Genomic DNA, 22,425 nt, shown 5'->3' on the forward strand with positions numbered 1-22,425 from the left:
TGTTTGTTTTCCACAGTGATAAAGAGAGACAATGCTTACCACATTGAATGAACATAAACATTAGGATCACCTGACACACCCTAGATCAATGCACGTGACCAGTTTTTAGCTTTATGTAAAGACGCATGTATTACACACGGTATATCTAGATGCCCCAAATCAGAATGATTTAAGAATTTATGACAAAATGTTATTAATTTCTTAATTTTAGTTTGCAATTTACACTTTTCGGTTCATAAATTCCTCAAAATATTATAAAATGACAAACTTTTATTCATGAAATTATTATTTTTGTTTGAAATAAAGGCTACCTATAGCCCTGTCATGTGACCCAAGCGCCCAGACCAGTGGCATGATAGTGTTGGAGTCGTCGCGGTGGGCGGTGATATTTATGTGAAATTCAGGATGGATTTCTTTTTGTTTTGCTTAGCCTTCCTTACATTTTCGAACTTTTCCACGTTGCATGCCTTACCTCCAAATATCGTGTTTATCCTAGCGGATGATTATGGATTTCATGACATAGGCTACCACAATAACGACATCATAAAAACACCAAATTTGGACGCGCTCGCCAGTGCTGGAGTCAAGCTCGAAAATTATTACGTGCAACCGATCTGCACACCAACGAGAAGTCAGCTTATGAGTGGCAAATATCAGGTAACTTCAAAGTTTTTAAGCGTCCTATATGCTACAAAGGAAATCCCCTATAAGTAAACATTTGATAAAACGAAGGTTAGAATAAATTTATGAATATGAAGTTATGAACATGTAATATACTTCGTATAGACCCTATATTTGTCTGTGTTTCACTGTTTCTGTTTGTGTCTTGAAAAACGATGAAAGTTGTATGAATTCTGAAAAGATTTGAAATTAAAATGTTGCCTATTAAATATAGTAGACAGAAATATAACAACCATCTGGCATAATCATATTGAGAGGAGTTCTTTGATAACCGACTCTTGTCAAATATAAATGATAATATTATAATGATAAGAAGAAGAAGGAAGAGAATGAAGAGACAACAATTAATAGAAGAGATTAGAGAAAAGTCTATTTTAATTTCCAATGTTTTTTTAATCAATCAAATAAAACTTAGATTTAGTTGTGTCAACATTGACTGATATAGTCATATAGCGGCAACCAACAACGGCAGCTTGCTCGTGCACTTCTCATCTCATTAGAACCACAAAAGACACAACACAAGGTATTTTATTTTGCAATTCAGCCGGCACGGCAGCCGCTACTGCTAGTTGATTGAAATGAGCGAGCTCCATAAAAATTTGTTTATTCTCTTGCAGATTCACACCGGTCTGCAGCATGGCATCATCTGGCCCCCTCAACCCAACTGTCTTCCTCTTGGTGACCCCACCCTGGCAGACAAACTCACCCAGGCGGGATACGATTCACATATCACAGGGAAATGGCATCTAGGTTTTTACAAGAAGGCTTGCTGGCCGACTAATCGAGGTTTCAAATCTTTCCTAGGTCAGTCATAGACGATTAAGCTCTTTCTGACTCTTAGATCGGCACTCCGTTTGGCGGTGTTGACTTTCTGGATAAAAAAAATAATACATAAATGACACCATTTTGAGTGGTATATTAATGTACCGGTAATGTCCTCTAGCCATTTTTTATTCAGTTTTGCTTGCACTGTAAATTACTGATCATAAAGAAATTCTGCAGTTTGCCTCTGTGAAATAAGACTACAACTAAACATGAACAACCCGATGCGCTGCCAGAGATTCCCGCCTGAGAGTCTGTGACACAGGCATTACTTCCTTACACCCCATGTTTTCAATCTTTGAAATAGGTAAATTTCTGCAAATTCAGCTTTAAGCTGTAATGGATTTTATCTCCCAACATTTTTGATGAACTACCCGGTAGGTACATGTAGGAGTGGACAAGAAGAATAATTGGTACCAATTTAAGGAGACAAAGCTGATTTATTCAATCCTAAATAGCATTTTATCTCCCAATAATAATATTTATTTTTACTTCTATATTTGCATGTTAACATACTAACATTTATTGAATTGAATTGAAATGTTTTATAATTCTCTCAAATCTTTAGAAATTTCTCTAACAAAGTTGTAAATTTTATATTGTATACCAGGGCCCTGCTTATTAAGGGTATATCCCTCCATTTTTATGTTTATATTATTATTTAATACAATGTGTCAATACTGTGTTATGTTTGTTCTTTTTTAAAGATGGAAAATAAATTGAATTCAATTGAATTTAATTAAATATGTCACATGGAAAGAATGATAATCATCAAATCGTGTGTTTAAACATTCGTCGTCTTGCTTTAGGTTATCTTGCCGGTAGTGAGGACTACGTCACACACAGCCGTGGTTATGTCTTCAACAGTGAACATTGGCATGGTCTTGACTTCAGGGATGATCTGGAGCCGGCTTCAAACTACAGCAGCATCTACTCCACCCACGTCTTTGCGCAACGTGCACAGCAGGTCATAGAGCAACATGACAAACAGAAGGTTTGTTCTTCTTAACGCACAGTAGTTCTGTCTTCTAAATGTATTAAGGACTAACTAAATCAGCTTTTCCTCCTTAACCAGTTGACTACTGAATTATCTAATTCCCATAGACTTACATGTAACACAGAGACCACCAGGTTCCAGTAAGCAATGGGTTAACTTGGCATCAAGTGTTCTTATTTCCGCTCCTACATGCGCACACATGTAGTATATAAAAATAGAAATGTATACTAACGTTTTTTCATATTTCCAAATTGAAACAAAATTGAAACAAAATAAACAGTGATTATAAATATCATGCTGCATTGCCAATTTAGAGAATTTAATGATTATTTACAATTAAACCATTGCTATTCATGAGTGATGCAATGTCATGCATTAGAAATGGATTCAAACTTTGGATGATTTTGCTCTGAATAACAAACAAACATGAATACAAACTTAAAAGATTGGATTTATAATGGCATTTAAAAGTATTATGCATGTGATTGGCTGATTTTTAGTGCAGGAGGGAGATTGTTCCAAGCATAGAGAAATACTTTTACAAATATTGAGCTATTGGAAATCAAAGTTCTGACTTGAGGTAAATGATAATTAGATGAATTACAAGTATTGTGTCGATGTATTGTTAAATTAAGAAGAAACTTGTAGTGTTACTTCATCTAACATGTAGGTGCCTTAGAATAATAATCTGGATTTATATGGCGCTTAATACGAAGTACTGTCTATCAGCACTTTACATATATATTATTACCCTTGTCATCTGATACATTCACACACAACGCATTATGTGCACCATCTCCACTTCCTGGGGAATATTCCTTACATAATTATAGTCGCCATGAGTGCACATGGCAATTACTAACTTAAAGACATATTTGCCATCCTACCAGGTCACCATTTCTCTCATGGGTAGGGTGTGGCAAATGTAGATTAATGACTTGTTGAGGATCAAACCCACGACCTTTGCATTTCAAGTCAAGTGCTTAAAGCCTATCTGCAATAGTTTGGCCAGGAGGGATTAGATCTCCCAGCTAGGTCACTGACAGGTGGGTTATTCCATCAAATCAGCTCTTAATTAACATAAGAAAAAGGGGATCATGGTGGACCAACGGGTACCACTTAGGCATTGTTTGCCATATAGAGGGCGCAAGTAGCTACAAGTAGTGCAGTGGGGCTTTTAACCACTCAACTACATGTATGTCACATTTACCATGTATTAAAGGTATTACAAAGTTTTGGTATGGGGTCATGAATTTGGTTCAAATTAACATATGGGAAGCATATGCGTTCCTACGATATTCATTGATCGTTGTCGCGGTTGAAATCGAGTCTAAAGTTATGAAATTATAAATAATAAACTCTTTATGTTGTATAGCTCCCTCTCAAGGTCAATATATCAATTTAGCTATGAAACCATGTTTCTTGACTAAAATCGACCGATTAGCTATTCCCGTTTGGAAACTATATATCACAACTACATATTCTGAGATTTTCATGGTCGCAGCTACCATTGTATGGCCATAGGTGCCATTTGAAATTTAACAAAAATTTACCGGGAGCACCAGTAAATTTTTATATTCAATTTTTCTCGAAAACAGAAGTGTTTTAGGGGCTATTTTTTTAGTGCTTATAATACATCCACAGGGGCATCCAAATATATCAAAATTGTAAAGATTCACTATCCATCCAATTTTCAAAATTTCCCAAAACTTTGTATTACCTTTAAAGAAGATAGGTAGGACTATAATACTTCACGTGCATTGAACACTGAAGGTCCTTTTCATACAGCTCATCATTATCTCTTTTCACAGCCTCTGTTTTTGTACGTGCCTTTCCAAGCTGTTCATGGCCCCTTGGAGGTTCCGGATAGTTACAGGGAGCCCTACATGTTCATCGCAGACAAGAACCGCCAGATCTACGCTGGAATGACAACATGCATGGACGAGGCAGTGGGAAACATCACGGATACTCTGAAGAAAGAAGGCTTGTGGAGTAACACGGTTTTCATTTTCTCCACAGGTAAGATGAAGATTTTTACTTTACTTGTGCTGTTGTCACGACTACGTGAAAAATGGACTACCTTTTGTTTAGTTACATATCTGTTTCAATCTATTTTTGCTCCCCTCCCTATGTATAATGTTGGTCTGGGCCCCGTCTTACAAAGAGTTGATATCAATTGCAACTTAATCGCAACTATGTACATAAAAATAGGAAACTGCAAACTTGCGATTGATTGGGAGGACTTGCGATTGATTTGGATCTACAATGAGGCAATAACTAGCCCTAGTGTGGCTTGAAGTTCACCCTTCAAATTTTGAAATCTTTCCTGTAAAAAAAATGTTGATTTTATATGTACTTGCTAGCTGTACACAAATGATGGGGGGGGGGGGGTGATGGTGATTGGTCCTTTCTTATTTCCTGCCCCTCTCCTCTTTGTAGATAATGGTGGTCAGATCCTTGATGGGGGAAACAACTGGCCCTTGCGTGGCTGGAAGGGATCACTCTGGGAAGGTGGTACCCATGGCGTAGGCTTTGTAACCAGTCCCTTACTGCCTGCTGAAGTTCAGGGCACGGTCAACAGGGAGCTTATTCATGTGAGTGACTGGTATCCAACTCTAGTTGAAGGCATAGCTGGCTGGAACCTTAATGGAACCAAACTAGATGGCTACAACGTGTGGGACACAATCAGGTATAGAGAAGAAATGCTCTTATTCTTTTTTTTAAAGCCCCTCTGCACTACTTATAGCTACTTGCGCCCTCTATATAGCAAACAATGCCTAATCGGTGACCATTGGTCCCCCATGATCCTCTTTTTCTTATGTTAATTGAGAGCTGATTTGATGAGATAACCACCTGTCAGTGAACATGCAGGGAGGTCTAATCCCTCCTGGCAAAGCTAGTGCAGTGGGGCTTTAAGGTTATTTTTAAAATCTGTATTATCCATTTTTAATTCTGTTCATTCTTCTTAATTTCTTTCCCATTTCTATCTGTTATTTGTCTTTAGTTCATCTAGCCCTGCTCTTGCCCTCTCTTTCTTCCCACTTTCTTCCCTTATTAAATCTATCTCTCTACTTGTCATCACTCTTTACTCTCACTCTCTCTTTCTCATCCTCTATCCTCTTTGTCCTACATGTATCTACAGTATCTGTGTATCTGTCTATCCATCTATCTATCTATCTGCCTGTGTATCTGTCTATCCATCTATCTATCTATCTGCCTGTGTATCTATCTATCCATCTATCTATCTATCTGCCTGTGTATCTGTCTATCCATCTATCTATCTATCTGCCTGTGTATCTGTCTATCCATCTATCTATCTATCTGCCTGTGTATCTATCTATCCATCTATCTATCTATCTGCCTGTGTATCTGTCTATCCATCTATCTATCTATCTGCCTGTGTATCTGTCTATCCATCTATCTATCTATCTGCCTGTGTATCTATCTATCCATCTATCTATCTATCTGCCTGTGTATCTATCTATCCATCTATCTATCTATCTGCCTGTGTATCTATCTATCCATCTATCTATCTATCTGCCTGTGTATCTGTCTATCCATCTATCTATCTATCTGCCTGTGTATCTATCTATCCATCTATCTATCTATCTGCCTGTGTATCTATCTATCCATCTATCTATCTATCTGCCTGTGTATCTGTCTATCCATCTATCTATCTATCTGCCTGTGTATCTGTCTATCCATCTATCTATCTATCTGCCTGTGTATCTATCTATCCATCTATCTATCTATCTGCCTGTGTATCTGTCTATCCATCTATCTATCTATCTGCCTGTGTATCTGTCTATCCATCTATCTATCTATCTGCCTGTGTATCTATCTATCCATCTATCTATCTATCTGCCTGTGTATCTGTCTATCCATCTATCTATCTATCTGCCTGTGTATCTGTCTATCCATCTATCTATCTATCTGCCTGTGTATCTATCTATCCATCTATCTATCTATCTGCCTGTGTATCTATCTATCCATCTATCTATCTATCTGCCTGTGTATCTATCTATCCATCTATCTATCTATCTGCCTGTGTATCTGTCTATCCATCTATCTATCTATCTGCCTGTGTATCTGTCTATCCATCTATCTATCTATCTATCTGCCTGTGTATCTATCTATCCATCTATCTATCTATCTGCCTGTGTATCTGTCTATCCATCTATCTATCTATCTGCCTGTGTATCTATCTACCTGCCTACCGGTATCTACATGTATCTATCTATCTATCTGTCTGTTATATATTTATCTATCTGTCTATCCATCTATAATCTATCTATCTATCTGCCTGTGTATCTATCTACCTGCCTACCGGTATCTACATGTATCTATCTATCTATCTGTCTGTTATATATTTATCTATATGTCTATCTATCTATCTGTCTGTTATATATTTATCTATATGTCTATCTATCTTTACGTCTCTTTTTGTCATCACTTATCACCCTCTTTCCCTTTCTATCTGTCCCTATCATAACTTACCTCTCTTCCTCTCTCTTTCTTTTTCTTCCCTAACGTGTGTATTTTCAGTTTCATCTCATGTGAAACATCATCCTTCATCTTTCCAAAATTTGCATTTTTACCCTTCATTCTTGACTTACCTTTTGGATAATACTTCTCTTCTCTCTTTTTCACACACCGAGGTGAGCCATCACCTAGATTCGAGCTCCTTCCCAACATTTGTGAAGCCCCGCCCCTGCCAGATGACCCATTTTTTCTTCCTCTGTTTCTCCCAAGCTAAAGAGTTGCCAGTTTTATCTTTAGCCAGGTTTATGCAGTACATAAGAATTGATGTGCTGTGAAGTTTTAGAATTATCAAAATGAAAAGAACTTGACTCGGTAAGATCGCAAAGATTGCCCACGGAAATGGGTATAAGGGACACACACATGTTTGGTAAAACAAAATTCAGGTATTCCTTGTCATATTTTTAATAATGACCCATTTTCTCTTCCTCTGTTTCTCCCAAGCTCAAGAGTTGCCAATTTTATCTTTTGATAAATCTAATCCTTCATTATTCACTTGTACTTCAAAAGAATCATCTATGATTCTCCATTGGTATTTTGTGATAAGATATATATATTTTTTTTTCCTTCACCTTAATACAGCCAAGGTGTGCCTTCACCCAGAATCGAGCTCCTTCACAACATCGACCCAGAGGGAGCCCCGCCCTTGCAAGACGGTCGCCTAGCCCCACCGTCTATGACCAGCCCTTCCTCAAACTATGATACCTCGACCTGTAACTTCACATTTCCCTCAGCGTTCAACGTTTCCATACGGGCAGCCATACGATATAAAGACTGGAAACTCATCACCGGAAACCCAGGTAAGGATGTGATAAAACATATTGTATTGTTCCACTTTTGGGCCTTTATTCATAGTGAGAATTCATATTTAATTTTTTTTCTTACTTTAATACTTAGTTAAAGGGATTGGGTAACTTTGTGTAAGGGGGTGGTAGATTGGGACGGGTAGCCGGAATGAGTGGGGGTAGACCTCGAACAATACAGATGACAATGGCAGCCTGAGGAGTAGAGTTGGTGCTCTTTATTCTGTAAAGGACACACCGCTATAAGCGGGGTGGGAACGGGGTCAAGTAATGATAAACAGTTATCAATTACAAGAATAAACAACGACACATCTTTCAGCATTATGACAACAAAAGGTAAACAGTGTTCACTACACTAAAACATTTGAATCGTTAATAACAATAACTTTAACTTATTTAAGACAATGCAAATGCCCAAAGTGTATAAGCTGGATCAAATACAAATTCCTAACATAATTAATCAAACTTAAAAGATCATAATTCTTCGTTAATCAGGTTTCTCTACACCAAAACCTAACACATAGTCATTAGCGCCCAAGTTCCCGACTACAACAGTCACACTCCAAGGCCCAATTGACCGTACACACAAATGCATTCCACCCGTACAGGCATAGCCTACGCATCCATTTCCTCTACGTGTAATCCACTTGTACATTAAGAAGTCACACCCTCTGAGCATTACGTAACAACAATATCGCCTTAAGTTACACCTTTCTGTTAACAAATATCATGTTCTTTGAACATATTTGTAAGCCTTATAATAATACTAATTCGTTTAAACCAGGATATGAACAAAACATAGTAACAATATTATCAAATATAACAATTTAAACACACATAAAAACTAAACCTTGCTTACCTATAAGCGGGGTGGGAACGGGGTGAAGGTCACGGTTCTAAAGCCCGCCACCAACGACCTCCTTACATCCTTCCCCACTTTAAATAGTCATCGTCCCTTGATGACTCATAATGCAACAAAAACCATTTCTCAACATCAATTACATGTATTATTAACAATATCTATAAAATCAATCAATAGAAACAATCTCCATAGAACATACATTTCTATACTACCTCAAACAATCTGGGAGGTACTTTATAAAATAGATATTGTCCTAATTGGCATGGTTGCTTCTTTCGTTTCATTTCTTTATCACCAACTTTTTTTCTTCTTCTTTTTTTTTTTTTTTTTTTTTTTTTTTTTTCATAACAAAATATAGAAATATGAATCGGCTAAGAATGGGAGAGACTCCGTATGATAGTTTTCTAATCAAAGCAAGGAAATGATACATCATAATAGCATTCGACTTATTCTAGGTAACAACAATAACAAAGAAAGACAAGTAATACATACATAAAATATATGCCTCCCTTGTCACAACATTTAACTTAAAATTGTTTAGCAGCTTGCATTAGATGGATATCAAATCTGTATACGACACTTGCATAACACATTACCGGTAGTCAAAAAAATAGCTCATACTGTCAAAATCACTACAGTCTCGCAAAGGTATACGATACGTAAATGATACATCAGTCATAGCTCCTACTGTCAAATTCACTAGTCTTGCAAAAGTTACCGGTACTTCTAAAATAATAAAGGATAAATCAGAAATATATTCAGATTAAGCCTACCTCTTCCCGCCCCCCCTTTTTTTTTGGGGGGGGGGGGGGGGGGGAGGTCAAATAAAGATGGAAACAACATCTTTATAGTATGTAAAAACAAATTATCACGTTACCTTTCGAAAAATACATGCATGTATAGGTATATTTTTGGTTGTTTATATAGTCACAATTAAAGGTCTTTTCCATACTCAGGACTTTCACTCGTGTCTTAAGTATACAAAATGATTGTGTAGAGGCGAAACCGAACACAAACATAATCACCAAAAATATATTATAATACCATACTACAATACAATATAATATAATACAATATATTATGAGTAATCTAGGCATTAGGTATCTCCTTTTCCTCATTAACTGAAAATAAAAGGTATCATCAAAAACTTGTTCAAAAAGTAAATAAACTTCTCAGTAATATGGGCTTAGCAGTCAAAGCTAAGAAGTGTCGTTCCTTATCAATTTCAGACGGTAAACCAACAGTTATTGATTTTTCCTTAGCTAGGGAACAAATTGCATCTATACAAAATAATCCTATTAAATTTCTAGGATCTCACATTACTTTCAAAATGAAAACTTCAAAAACATATGATTTCATCCGTGATAAGGTTGATAGTTCCCTCACGAATATAGATAGTGTAAACATAAAAAACGAGTATAAGCTAAAAATCCTTAATGATTATGCTCTCTCCTCTATGAGAGATATGTTAACTGTACATGACCTTCATGCAACCCACCTTGGACAACTAGATACACTTCTAGACAAATACATTAAAAGTGGATGGGCATCCCCCGGTGTGGTGCCAATATTGCTGTAGTTCATGCCCCAAGGGGGCTTAATATTCCCACTATCTCTGAACTCTACCAACCATGTCATTGCCTTTCCTACAGTAGATCTAAAGTTAAAGGCGACGAAATGGTAGTTCATGCCCTAGATCAACAGATGGCCAGAGAGTAAAACTGGACCAAAAAGTCATCTACAATCCAGGTTGCACACCAAATTCATTAATGTTAGAAAAAAGGAAATACTAGTATTTGAGTTGACAATTCCATTTGAAACCAACATTCAACAGGCCCACCAAAGAAAGCTTGACAAGTACGCCGGACTAATACATGATATCTCAGAAGCCGGCTGGACTCCCAAATTACTGTGTGTAGAGATAGGTTCCCGAGGTTCGATAACTCCTGACAACAACAAAAAACTTATAGATATGTTGAAAACATGTAAATGCAAAGTAAGGTATCCACGACTGAGAAATGAAATCTTGAAAACCGTACTGTTTAAATCGTATGTTATTTTTTTCAGCCGGTCGGAACGCACCTGGCAATCACAACATTACTTGGGAGTGTAAGTGGTTTAACTACCTTGTACGACTTGCAATACCGAGACCTCTTTCTCTCCCTCTCCCTCTTTCTCTCTTCAACCCTCTCTCTCTCTCTCTCTATGGAGATAGGTTCCCGTGGTTGATTACTTATTAAGAAAAAATTAATAAATATAACCACGGTATGTTAATATATTATGAGGCATTAATTGCTAACTAAAAAATAATTATTATTTTTGTTTTTGTTATTTTGTTAGGAATTATTAATGTTTTCATTTAAAACACTGACATTATGATGTTCTCTTTTCCGTTTTGTTATTATATATTGTAATTGTTTATCCCTGCATGAGATGCATCTAATATAATACAAATCTCTGTCCTGGGTTTTATGTCACATCTTTATTATTATGTTATATATATACTTTCTTGAATAAAGATAAATAAACAACACTCCTTTTCCTCGTCATTTAGGTTGAAGAGTTCAATGCGATCGATGCCTGGTCAAATTAATCTCTGCTAAGTGTAGTTTATATACCTCTGGGGTGGTACACCACGCGTAGCTCTTCTAGGGTACCTCCTTTGCTCCAGCCGTTGTTCCTTTGGAGACAAAGGATTGGCGGTCTGTGCCACCACTGGTGCAGTTTCCAATTCACTCCCATTGTTACTGGGACAAGGACTAGCGACATGAGAGACACCGACTTCAGACTCACAAGTGCCTTCATCTTCATTACCCGGGGGTCCAGAGGAGGAATTCCCAGAGCTACTAGTGCCTCCCGAAAGGCTCCTGGAAGATTCAGTTTGAACTGGACGTTGGCGGTAGCGTAGGACATAACCAACAGGTGTTCGGCTTTCTGATTCAGTTTCATCTTCTGTTAACTGTTTGTCTACATCTCCCCCTGGTAGCCAGGGGCAGTGTTTCAACTGTGTCCTGTGTAAGACCTTCTCCTTGCCCAAATGGCTCCTTACTACGTAGACTGGGCGATCTGGAAAGGGCCGCTTTACCACCATAAAAGGTTCTTCCTCCCAGTAATCGGCTATCTTTGATCGGCCCCTGAATCCATGTCGTCGGACAAGAACATACTGGCCTACTCCAAGAGGCTTCTCAAAAACCTTCCGGGCCTGGAGTGCTTTACGTGCCTCCACCGCAGCCTTAGCGTTCTTCGTTGCAATGTCTCTAGCCATTCGTAACTGTGACTGGTGCTCTGAAATATATGACTTGACTCCCTTCTTGCCTCTCTGAGCTCCTTCCCCACTTTGAACGAAGCTTTGTGGAAATCTAGCATTCCTGCCGAACATGAGAAAGAATGGCTCGACACCTGTACTAGAATGAATGGTGTTATTGTAAGCAAACACCAGGGAAGGGAGGTAGTAAGTCCACTTACACTTCTTTTTGGGTGGCAGGGAGGCTAGCATGTTATGCAGGGTCCTATTCATGCGTTCACACTGCCCATTTCCAGCAGGGTGATAAGGAGTGGTGTGGCTACGTCGAATACCATACATCTGACAAAGTTCTGCAATGAGCTTGGCCTCAAAACACTGGCCTTGATCGGAATGGATTCTCAGCGGACACCCATAAGGAGTAATTACATGTTTTACCAAAGCCTTGGCCACTGTTGAGGCACGTTGGTCACGAGTTGTGACAGCCCAGGCATACTTAGTGAAAACATCAGTAAAGATGAGCAAGTTCTCGTATCCATCATCCGACGCTTCTAGAACGGTGAAATCCATGGCAACTATTTCCATTGGAGCAGTGGCCTCGATCGATGAGAATGGAGGACGAGGCTGGTGGATAGGTGGTTTACTTGTGGCGCAGCGCCGACACTTCTGACACCAGTTCTTGACTGACACCTCCATACCGTGCCAGAAATACCTGTCTACCAGCAGTTTATACACACGTCTGGCTCCAAAGTGTCCTGCCTCGTCATGAAACCTGATAAGGACCTCCTCTTGCAGATCTGTGGGTATGACTACCTGCAAGTGTTTTTGTCCATCTATCGTGGATTGGACTTCCCGAACAAGAACTCCATCCTTCATGCTAAGCCTCTTCCAGCTCCGGAGGATGAGTAATGCTAAGGTTGAACAGCGACCTCTTTCTTCACGTGTTGGTCTTGTGCCTCTATCTACTAACTCCCTAACTTGTCTCACGTCACTGTCGCTTTCTTGGTACCTCTTCAACATCTCATTGGTATATCCAGGTAGGCAACTTGTTCCACCCAGGCGACACACACCAATCTGACTGCTTAGGGCAATGGGGATCTCAGCTCCGGGAGAATGCAGGTCAAAGGTGGCCTGTATGGTGCTGCTAGTCACGACATCAGGGCCAAGACCAGCAGTAGGGTTGTCTCGGCGAGATAACACATCCGGTGCTTGGTTGTGTTTCCCTGGTCGGTATTGTATCTCATAGTCAAAGGAGCTCAGCCTCTGCACCCATCTCAGTTCAGTGTTTCCCAAGTTAGCCTTATCCAGAAACAGAAGTGGTTGGTGGTCAGTCACAATGCTACATGGCTGGCTGAGGAGATAGTCTCTGAAGGCCTCTGTTACAGCCCACTTTATCGCAAGAAGCTCGAGTTTAAAGGCACTGTACCGTCCACTACGCTCTGCAGGCCGTAGAGTCCTGGAGGCGTAGGCTATCACATGATGGTTACCGGTCTCATCAGATTGAGTGAGTATGGCCCCAAGTCCTGTTGCACTAGCATCTGTCTCTACCTGAAAAGTTTTTGTGAAGTCTGCATATGCTAGAATAGGTGCATTTGTGAGACACTCTATCAGCTTTCGGAAAGCTGTTCTAGCTTCTTCATCCAATACTACCTTCTTAGAACCAGGAACTGCTCTCTTCCTGCCTTTCCCCTTTCTATCTGGGTCAGCCTTGAGTAGATTGAACAGAGGGCCGGCCGTGGTGGCATATCCTTCCATGAATCTCCTAAAAAACCCAGTGAACCCTAAGAACGCTCTAACCTCTTTGACAGTCTCTGGTTCCTGCCATTCCTTTACTGTGGAAACCTTCTCTGGGTCAACTGCTACTCCGGCTGATGACACTCTATGCCCAAGATACTGGACTTCTTTCTGCAGGATGTGGCATTTCGAAGGCTTCAGTTTCAACCCGTAGCTCTTCAATCTAGAGAATACTTCATCAAGCTTCTGTAGGTGAGTATCAAAGTCAGGGGAGAATACAATTATGTCATCTATGTATAGTAGTACACTTGTATAGCACATGTCTCCAAGACATCTTTGCATGAGTCTCTGAAAGGTCGCAGGGGCATTCGTCAACCCAAATGGGAGTCGTGTGTACTCAAAGAGTCCGAAGGGCACGGAAAATGCAGTCTTTTCAATATCACCCGAGTGCATAGCTACCTGATAATAGCCACTGGTCAAGTCCAGCACTGTGAAGAACTGGGCTCCCCCTAAAGCTTGGAGTGATTCCTCTATCCTGGGGAGTGGGAAGGAATCTCGACGTGTAAGGCAATTCAAGTGACGATAATCCACACACAACCTGATGCTTGAGTCTTTCTTTCTGACTATCACTACGGGCGAGGCCCATGGACTCTGACTCTCCCGAACAACTCCCTTATGTATCAGGTCATGGATATGATCTCGTACCGCCTGGTACTGAGTCGGAGGAAGGGGCCTATGTCTCTCTTTGAATGGGACGGCATCCCCGGTCTCGATCCGATGAATTACCTTGTCAGTATAACCAAAATCCTGGTCATGTGCTGAAAACACCTCACGATGTCTCTCTAAGAGGTCCTCCAGCGCCTGGGACTGTCTTTTACCGAGTGAAGACCAATCAACATCAACATGTACTGGTGCAGCTCCAGTTCCTCCGGGTGGATCTGTCCCCGGCTCTGTTCCTCCTACTACAGTGGCATTATACAAAGTACCTATCTGGAGCTTCTTGGGGATCACTATATCCTCCTCATTATCATTGGACACCATGACCGGAAATTTCCCCTCCTCAACACGCACAATACAAGACTGGATGGTCAAACCAGATGGTATGGTATCATTTCGCTCAGCTTCTAGAAGGAGTTCATATGGTTCTTTGCGAGGCCCTGTTGGACTCTGAACTTCAAGCACCACTGCTTGACGAGCTGATATTACGAAGCATGACTCGGGCTTCACAAAAGCTTTACCGATAACACCCTCCTTCTGAGTCAACTGCATCTGTTCGTCGACGGCCTGAAGGGCCTTTTGCCAAGCTGTATCCGTGGTTGGCCACGGCATTCTTGTCAAGAAATGATCTTTCTCGCCCCTTATCAATTGGTTCCAGCATTCATGTAGAACATTCATCCCTAGTATTCCCATTAGGCTCTGGCCCCTTCGCTTGGCCTCTACTTCGGCAAGCACAAGTACTATTCTTGAAGACATGCAATGTCCGAGAGCAGATACATCAGTATCAAAATATCCTACATATGGGATAGCCTGATAACCAGCAGAGACCAATGTGAAGGAAGAAGGGATATCCCTCAACGTAAAGCCTGCTGGCCTGAGGTGTTGGTTGAAGAAGGATTCTCCTACCGTTGTCACTTGTGATCCTGGATCAAGGAGACAGGGAACCTGAACCGTACCGAATTCCACTTCCACTGAATAGCACTCTCCAACCGCCCTGGATAGGAATCCTCTTTCCTCACCGTCCACTGCCGTTGCACTCACTTTGGAAACATTGCCAACCACTTTGCCGTGTTCCTGTTTCCACTGCCTATTATCTTGCCCCCCTCCAGATGCAAAGCTGGGGTCTTGGCTGCGGGGTGGTCCCGTAGGCGGAGGAGCACCTTTCATCCCTGGCCCAGGAAGCGATCCTTCCATTCGATTAGGTGGTCCCATATGCGGAGGGGCACCTCTCTCCGATGGCCCAGGAAGTGGTCCTTCCATTTGATTAGATCTGAGAGAGGTCTGAAGAGGAATCTGTTGTTCTGGATAAGTGGGATACTGACCTTCTACCATGTACGGCCCAGACATTAGAGGTCCTATTGGGTATAAAGGACGCTCTTCTCTATAATTGCCGGGTGGATATGGACTTGCTTCATTCCTCAACGGAGGAGCACTTTCAGGATACATTGAGTTGGTGCTCCTCCTGCGTTTCTGTTGGGGGCACTCTCTTGCGAAGTGTCCAAAGGCACCACAATTAAAGCAAGGACCCCTCTGCGTAGGCCCCGAAGAGGTTGGTTTCACCTGCAAGCTGCCCCGAGGGCGATTAAACTGCATCATCTCCCTTACTGCCCCTATTACTTCATTAGTCATGGCCCTTACTGCTTCAAGGACTCCATTGTCCAGGGATGTGGATTGACCTTTAATCGAAGACAGATGTGCTGCACTAGAAGCTCCTGCTCTTGGTCGTGCTTCCTCTCTGCGCTCGCGTTTTATTGCGAGCTCTCGCAGTTCCCTAAAGGTCATCTCGTCTTTCACCTCATACATATCTCTTAAGGTGTTGCGCAAGAATGTGTCCTCAAGGCCCTCAACGAATTGTTCTGCAATCAAAGCGTCAGGTTTTGCATACAGGTAGGGGCTTCTTGATGTCAAGCTCAGGAACTTCCTTTCTAGGTCGACAGCATATTCACGAACAGATTCTCTTGTCCCCTGCCTCCGTTCAAGAAATCGGCGTTGCAGTTCACCTACAGGTATCACTTCTGCGTATGATGACTTGAGGAAGTCGACCATCTCCTCGACATTGCCACCACCTTTGATAATGGCCTTGGCCTCGTCCTTCAGCCCTCCTCTAAGATACTCTAAAAGGAAGGTGGCTTGTCGCGTCGAAGGAACATTGTAATGTTTGAATGCATCCTCAATTGCCGTCACAAACTCTTGCACATCCCCTGCCCCGTCGAAGATTGGTAATCTTTTCTCCGGCGCCAACATAAGTTGAGGCGGGGGCCTCAATAGAAGCTCTTTCAAGCTTTGAACCGTCTCGTCACTACCAGTTTTCTCTTCTGCGAAGAGAGGGTGATATAATGTCACTATCCACTGCCCAAGGGGCCGGATGAACCCGCCAACTGCGGGCAGTATCACCTCTTCTTCATTAACATCTTTATAAACCAAACCTTTGGCAGAGGGATATCTTGACTGTAATGCTTCAAGTGATAGGGGGCCCCCCTCTTCTACAAGGGGGAATTTGAAGGATTTCCCGTCATCCCCGATTCTTACATACAAACCCATTTTAGCAATATGAGATTAGTAGATATATCAGAATAGTTACTAAACAACTAATATCTCAAGCATTTACAAATGAGTAGGGCAGAAACTAATCGATACCTAGGATCGAGTTTAATAGTAGATATATCAAAATAGTTACTAAACAACTAATATCTCAAGCATTTACAAATGAGTAGGGCAAAAACTAATCGATACCTAGGATCGAGTTCAGTAGTAGATATATCAAAATAGTTAGTAAACAACTAATATCTCAAGCATTTACAAATGAGTAAGGCAAAAACTAATCGATACCTAGGATCGAGTACAGTACTAATAACATCTAGAAAATACATCTAGAAAGCAGTTATTTATGTAAAAACATGACATTGACATTTTTCAGTCTTACATTGGATCATGTTTGTCTTCAGAATAATAGCGTAGCGTCGTCGACGATATCCCATCCTCGTCGCCAGTTGTAAGGGGGTGGTAGATTGGGACGGGTAGCCGGAATGAGTGGGGGTAGACCTCGAACAATACAGATGACAATGGCAGCCTGAGGAGTAGAGTTGGTGCTCTTTATTCTGTAAAGGACACACCGCTATAAGCGGGGTGGGAACGGGGTCAAGTAATGATAAACAGTTATCAATTACAAGAATAAACAACGACACATCTTTCAGCATTATGACAACAAAAGGTAAACAGTGTTCACTACACTAAAACATTTGAATCGTTAATAACAATAACTTTAACTTATTTAAGACAATGCAAATGCCCAAAGTGTATAAGCTGGATCAAATACAAATTCCTAACATAATTAATCAAACTTAAAAGATCATAATTCTTCGTTAATCAGGTTTCTCTACACCAAAACCTAACACATAGTCATTAGCGCCCAAGTTCCCGACTACAACAGTCACACTCCAAGGCCCAATTGACCGTACACACAAATGCATTCCACCCGTACAGGCATAGCCTACGCATCCATTTCCTCTACGTGTAATCCACTTGTACATTAAGAAGTCACACCCTCTGAGCATTACGTAACAACAATATCACCTTAAATTACACCTTTCTGTTAACAAATATCATGTTCTTTGAACATATTTGTAAGCCTTATAATAATACTAATTCGTTTAAACCAGGATATGAACAAAACATAGTAACAATATTATCAAATATAACAATTTAAACACACATAAAAACTAAGCCTTGCTTACCTATAAGCGGGGTGGGAACGGGGTGAAGGTCACGGTTCTAAAGCCCGCCACCAACGACCTCCTTACATTTGTCTCAGATTCTGAAACAAAATCATGGATTTAGCTCATGCTGCAATGTTAATTATAAACCTTGAGATCAGTCAGGGACCCCATGAATTGTACAAGCAGATCACCTGTCTGATTATCAAGATATCTATGACTGGAAATCGAAATCAAATTTTGCTTTTTTCTAACATTTTTCATAACACTACAGTCTATTGGGGAAAACGAGTATGGTAAAATCGGTCACTCAAAGATTTTTACTTTTTTGAGGCACTTCGTGATCGTTTTGAAGCGCAATTTTTTTAGGGCTTCAATATTTCACCATATCACAGACACTGATAACATTTAGGGCCGTGGATCTCAGATTTAACAGTGTTAAACGATGCCTTTAAAGAAAAACCGAACTTTGAACTACACATGATAGATTTTGGCAACTTCAACTGGAGTGCAGATATATCATATAGTGAACTCTCTGGCATTAACCATTTGTATATTGCGCCCTTATTATCAATATTCTTTCACAGGTGTAGGCAGCTGGATCCCCCCTCCCGAATCGGGACTGGAACCTGTTGTACCTATTGTACCCAAGGGCAAGTGCGTTTGGCTCTTCAACATCGCGGACGACCCCTACGAGGTATTCGACCTCTCCGACGAGCAAGGCGATGTTCTTCAGTTCCTTCTAGACCGACTTTACGCCTACCAGAAGGGTGCGGTCCCGGTCAACTACCCAGACCCCGACTCAAGGGCGAACCCAGCGCTACACAACAATACTTGGGACAGCTGGGAGTAACCTGTCAAGACCCTTATTCCTTTTTTTATCACAAAGTACAACAGCTCATTTTTTTTTTTTTTTTTTTTTTAGTTGGGGGGGGGGGGGGGTTTAAATCTGGTAATGATTTCTAATTTGCATCAAGTTTCAGTGCTTCAGCATAACATTCCTGACTTGCCTGTTATTTGCCCATACTCAAAAACTAAGGAGCACTAATTTTTATTTTTTTCCTGTGAGGGGGGGGGGGGGGGGGGTTATTAATTTTTTTTTTTTTACATTTCCCAAATTTCAGAATACTGTGCCCCCTTTTACAAAATTATGGATCCGCCTGTGGCCAACAGCACAGCACATTTAAAACAAATGTGCTGCACTTTGCCCCCCCCCCCCCCCTCAAACTCCCCCCTGAAAGTATCTGAAATATTACTTGTTTGATTTGATCTCTATTTTTTTATATCATGAATGCTTGCTAAAGGTTGGATTAATATTTAAGTACCTTGCCTAGTTTCCTGTAAAGTACATGTCTTTTCTGGTGATAGTGGGTACACTTGGCTGAAAACAAAGCGCGAAATGCACTTTGCAATTATACTCTGAAATGCAGTGATTCATAAGAACATATTTTGTATGCCGAATTCCTCCATCATAAAATTTCAGTGCAAGGATTGGCTTGCGTGACATGAAATACTTCCACCATGAAGAAAAAATGGATATTGCATGACTTAATTCTTGGTATATCCTGGATATACCCTTATGAAGCTATTGACAGGCCTATCACGATATGGATATCATCACCACAGCCACTGTGGCAAATGTTTTGTGTATTTTTTTTCTTTCTTTTGGTCAAAGTTGTGAGTTGATATTTACTTTCAGTTGTATTTCTTTATAGTTAACATTTTTCAGTTTATCATTTTGTATTAGCAATAAGAATCAAATATACGATGCACTATTTTTCTTGAGGAACTGCTAAAATGATGGATCTTCCGTGATTGCCAGTGACTATTTTGCACGCACCACAGAGAATCCATAATTTGAACAGCAGCCTCTCAGTGCATGTAATGTTTGATTAAAGTTAAGAAGGTGTGTATATATATATAGAGAGAGAGAGAGAGAGAGAGAGAGAGAGGGAGAGGGAGAGGGAGGGAGGGAGAAAGAAAGAAAAAAAGAAAGAAAGAAAGAAAGAAAGAGAAAGAGAAGAAAGAAAGAAAGAAAGAAAGAGAGAGAGAGAGAGAAGGAGAGAGAGAGAGAGAGAGAGGAGTGCTACTTGTGCATAATTTTTTTTCCATGAACTTGTGAGTTGTCCATTTGATCCTATTTTACACACGAGAAGAATTTTTGTACAAAGAAAATTGGAAAAGGAAAACACATGTGATTCCTGGATAGAGAGAGGGCCCAACACAAGAGGTGTATATTGTTGAAATAAACATGGTATAAAGAAATCGGAAAAGAAGAGTGCAATTGCTTACAATTCTCATACTACATGAAGTTCTTACAATGAGTTGACCCTGACTGTTATATTGTATTTGTTTGATAGTGTACCAAGGCCTCTGTTCCATCACAGAAAATATCCTAATTGGATGTTAGCTGTACACTGTTGGTATGAGAAAGCTTGATTACTTGTCAATCTAAAAGAGGTTTGTTTAAAATTGCATGTATATAATTCCCTACGACAAATTAGGATATTTGAATTTGAATTTGTCCCAAATCTGTTAAAGGTAAAGACCAGTTATGGTCAAGCGATTGCATTGTGAAAGAAACGTTGTGGAATCGATCAGAAAAGGTTGATCATCTAGCATCTAGCTAGCATCTGCAAGATTATGGAAACATCAAAATGATAAGAAATTTTGCCCACTCTTCGTAAAGTTACAAGTACTATACACAGAAAGATGTATATGGGACTACCCTATATCTCTCACAAACCATGAGAGAAACAAATTTACCAAATATATGAATTAGTAGGCGGTTTCGCGGCAATTTTTTTTAGCATCATGTATTAGTCAAAACATATTCTTTCACATGATTGGTAATGAGAGCTTCCATTTCATTTTTTGAAATTGGGGCGTTTCCAATACTGGTCTTTACCTTTAATTCCATATGTCTGTTTCGGAGCTAGAGGGGCATTAACTCTTTGTAAAAGTTTAGAAGTTAATGCCCTTCTGGCTCCAAATAGACAATATGGAATTGCTCAAGCGGACAATTTTGTGCAGATGGGGCCAGTTTCTCAAAATCATAACTTTAATTTGTGTGGACATCCCATAGAAACACATTCTATTGCACATGATTTTGTGGGATGTCCAAGAAGTGCCATTTCTAACAGTTTAGAGATACAGCCCTTTTTCCTAAGGTAGCTGTCTGTCAAAGTTTGTTTTAATGACGTAAGGCCTGTCAAGTCATTAAGCTTAACACTTAAACTCAATGTTTATGGACTATCATGTGAACTTCCAGTGTTATTGTGCAAAGTTGCAATATCTTGGCAGATATTTCCCAATGATACTCACTAAACTGCCTTTCAAAGTCACTTGTTTGAATAAAAAGAATTGTCCATTGCTTGTTTAATTTATACCTTCTTGTGGCTTCATAAGTATAGGCAAATAATTCATGCTTGCGAGTCTGCTAAAACATGTTGAACACTGTCTCTGTACGCATCTAAATGTACTTTCTTTTTATACATGGTTACATGAAGTACAGTGTAGTTATATTTTGTGACTAAATGTATTGAGAAAATATATGAAACTATTAATCTGACATATAAGATTTAGAAAACATAAATCCCAGCAATATTATAAGTTAGTAAAGCATAAAAAAGATTTGTGGTTTTAAGAATCGTATATTTTGAAAATTTAGAAAACATAAATCCCAGCAAATTTTATAAGTTAGTAAAGTGTAAAAGGATTTTTGGTTTTAAGAATCATATATTTTAATAAAATATGTGCCTTTTTATTGTTTTAGAATATGCGGTAGTGCATGGTCTGTATACATTATGTACATGTGCTTAACAAATTTGTAGTACTTTCTATCAATAAAAAAGGTGATTGAAATATGATACAATACCTGTCAAACTTCTTCCTTTAATTTTAACGTTAATTCAGTTAATAAATAGGGATTATCAACATGATTTACTACAGCCATGGGGAGGGGGGGGGGGGGGGGGGAGGGCTCGAGTTTTGTTATTCACTTGTTTTTGCACGACTGATCAAAATTCACGCATTCACTCGTATGTATAGATTGTGGGTAGAAATGATATAATTCAAACACTGGAACTACGTTCTCTCTCTTGAATACGAAAGATAAGTAGTTTATTTCACATCCGGCCGGCCCCTCCTTACTACTTCCAAAACGCATCATTTTTGTTGTTGAATGTTTTAATCATAATTATGTGGTAGGTGCGAAATATCATGCTAAATCTGAACGATCAGAGGAGTGTTTGTCCAACCTAGCAATGATTAATGCTAAAACATCGATTGAAAAGAATTTTAGGAAGTCTAGAATA

The 22,425-nt window shown here is 39.8% G+C and overlaps 2 protein-coding genes across 2 annotated transcripts; one reads left to right on the plus strand and one right to left on the minus strand.

The window, feature by feature from the left end:
- The first annotated feature begins 341 nt into the window (after positions 1-341).
- LOC100891337 (arylsulfatase B) lies at positions 342-20,071 on the plus strand. The gene is made up of 7 exons (XM_030986742.1): positions 342-657; positions 1,299-1,485; positions 2,313-2,497; positions 4,312-4,519; positions 4,940-5,189; positions 7,622-7,839; positions 18,697-20,071. Exons 1-7 carry the CDS (start codon positions 406-408, stop codon positions 18,960-18,962), a joined length of 1,566 nt encoding a protein of 521 aa, XP_030842602.1. The 5' UTR covers positions 342-405; the 3' UTR covers positions 18,963-20,071.
- On the minus strand, positions 8,046-18,200 carry LOC115924494. Its single transcript, XM_030986741.1, has one exon. The coding sequence runs from the start codon at positions 16,935-16,937 to the stop codon at positions 11,304-11,306; it is 5,634 nt and encodes a 1,877-aa protein (XP_030842601.1). The 5' UTR covers positions 16,938-18,200; the 3' UTR covers positions 8,046-11,303.
- Positions 20,072-22,425: the final 2,354 nt, after the last annotated feature.

The sequence above is a fragment of the Strongylocentrotus purpuratus genome, unplaced genomic scaffold (assembly GCF_000002235.5).
Source record: "Strongylocentrotus purpuratus isolate Spur 01 unplaced genomic scaffold, Spur_5.0 spur5_scaffold_16, whole genome shotgun sequence".
Taxonomy (NCBI): Eukaryota; Metazoa; Echinodermata; class Echinoidea; order Camarodonta; family Strongylocentrotidae; genus Strongylocentrotus; species Strongylocentrotus purpuratus.

What these genes read in the sequence shown, in the direction of transcription:
- LOC115924494 (XM_030986741.1), bottom strand. Translation starts at nt 16,937, where the DNA reads ATGGGTTTGTATGTAAGAATCGGGGATGACGGGAAATCCTTCAAATTC.
- LOC100891337 (XM_030986742.1), top strand. Translation starts at nt 406, where the DNA reads ATGGATTTCTTTTTGTTTTGCTTAGCCTTCCTTACATTTTCGAACTTT. An exon ending in TTATGAGTGGCAAATATCAG is followed by an intron (nt 658 to 1,298) that starts GTAACTTCAAAG and finishes ATTCTCTTGCAG; the next exon opens with ATTCACACCGGTCTGCAGCA. An exon ending in ACTCATCACCGGAAACCCAG is followed by an intron (nt 7,840 to 18,696) that starts GTAAGGATGTGA and finishes ATTCTTTCACAG; the next exon opens with GTGTAGGCAGCTGGATCCCC.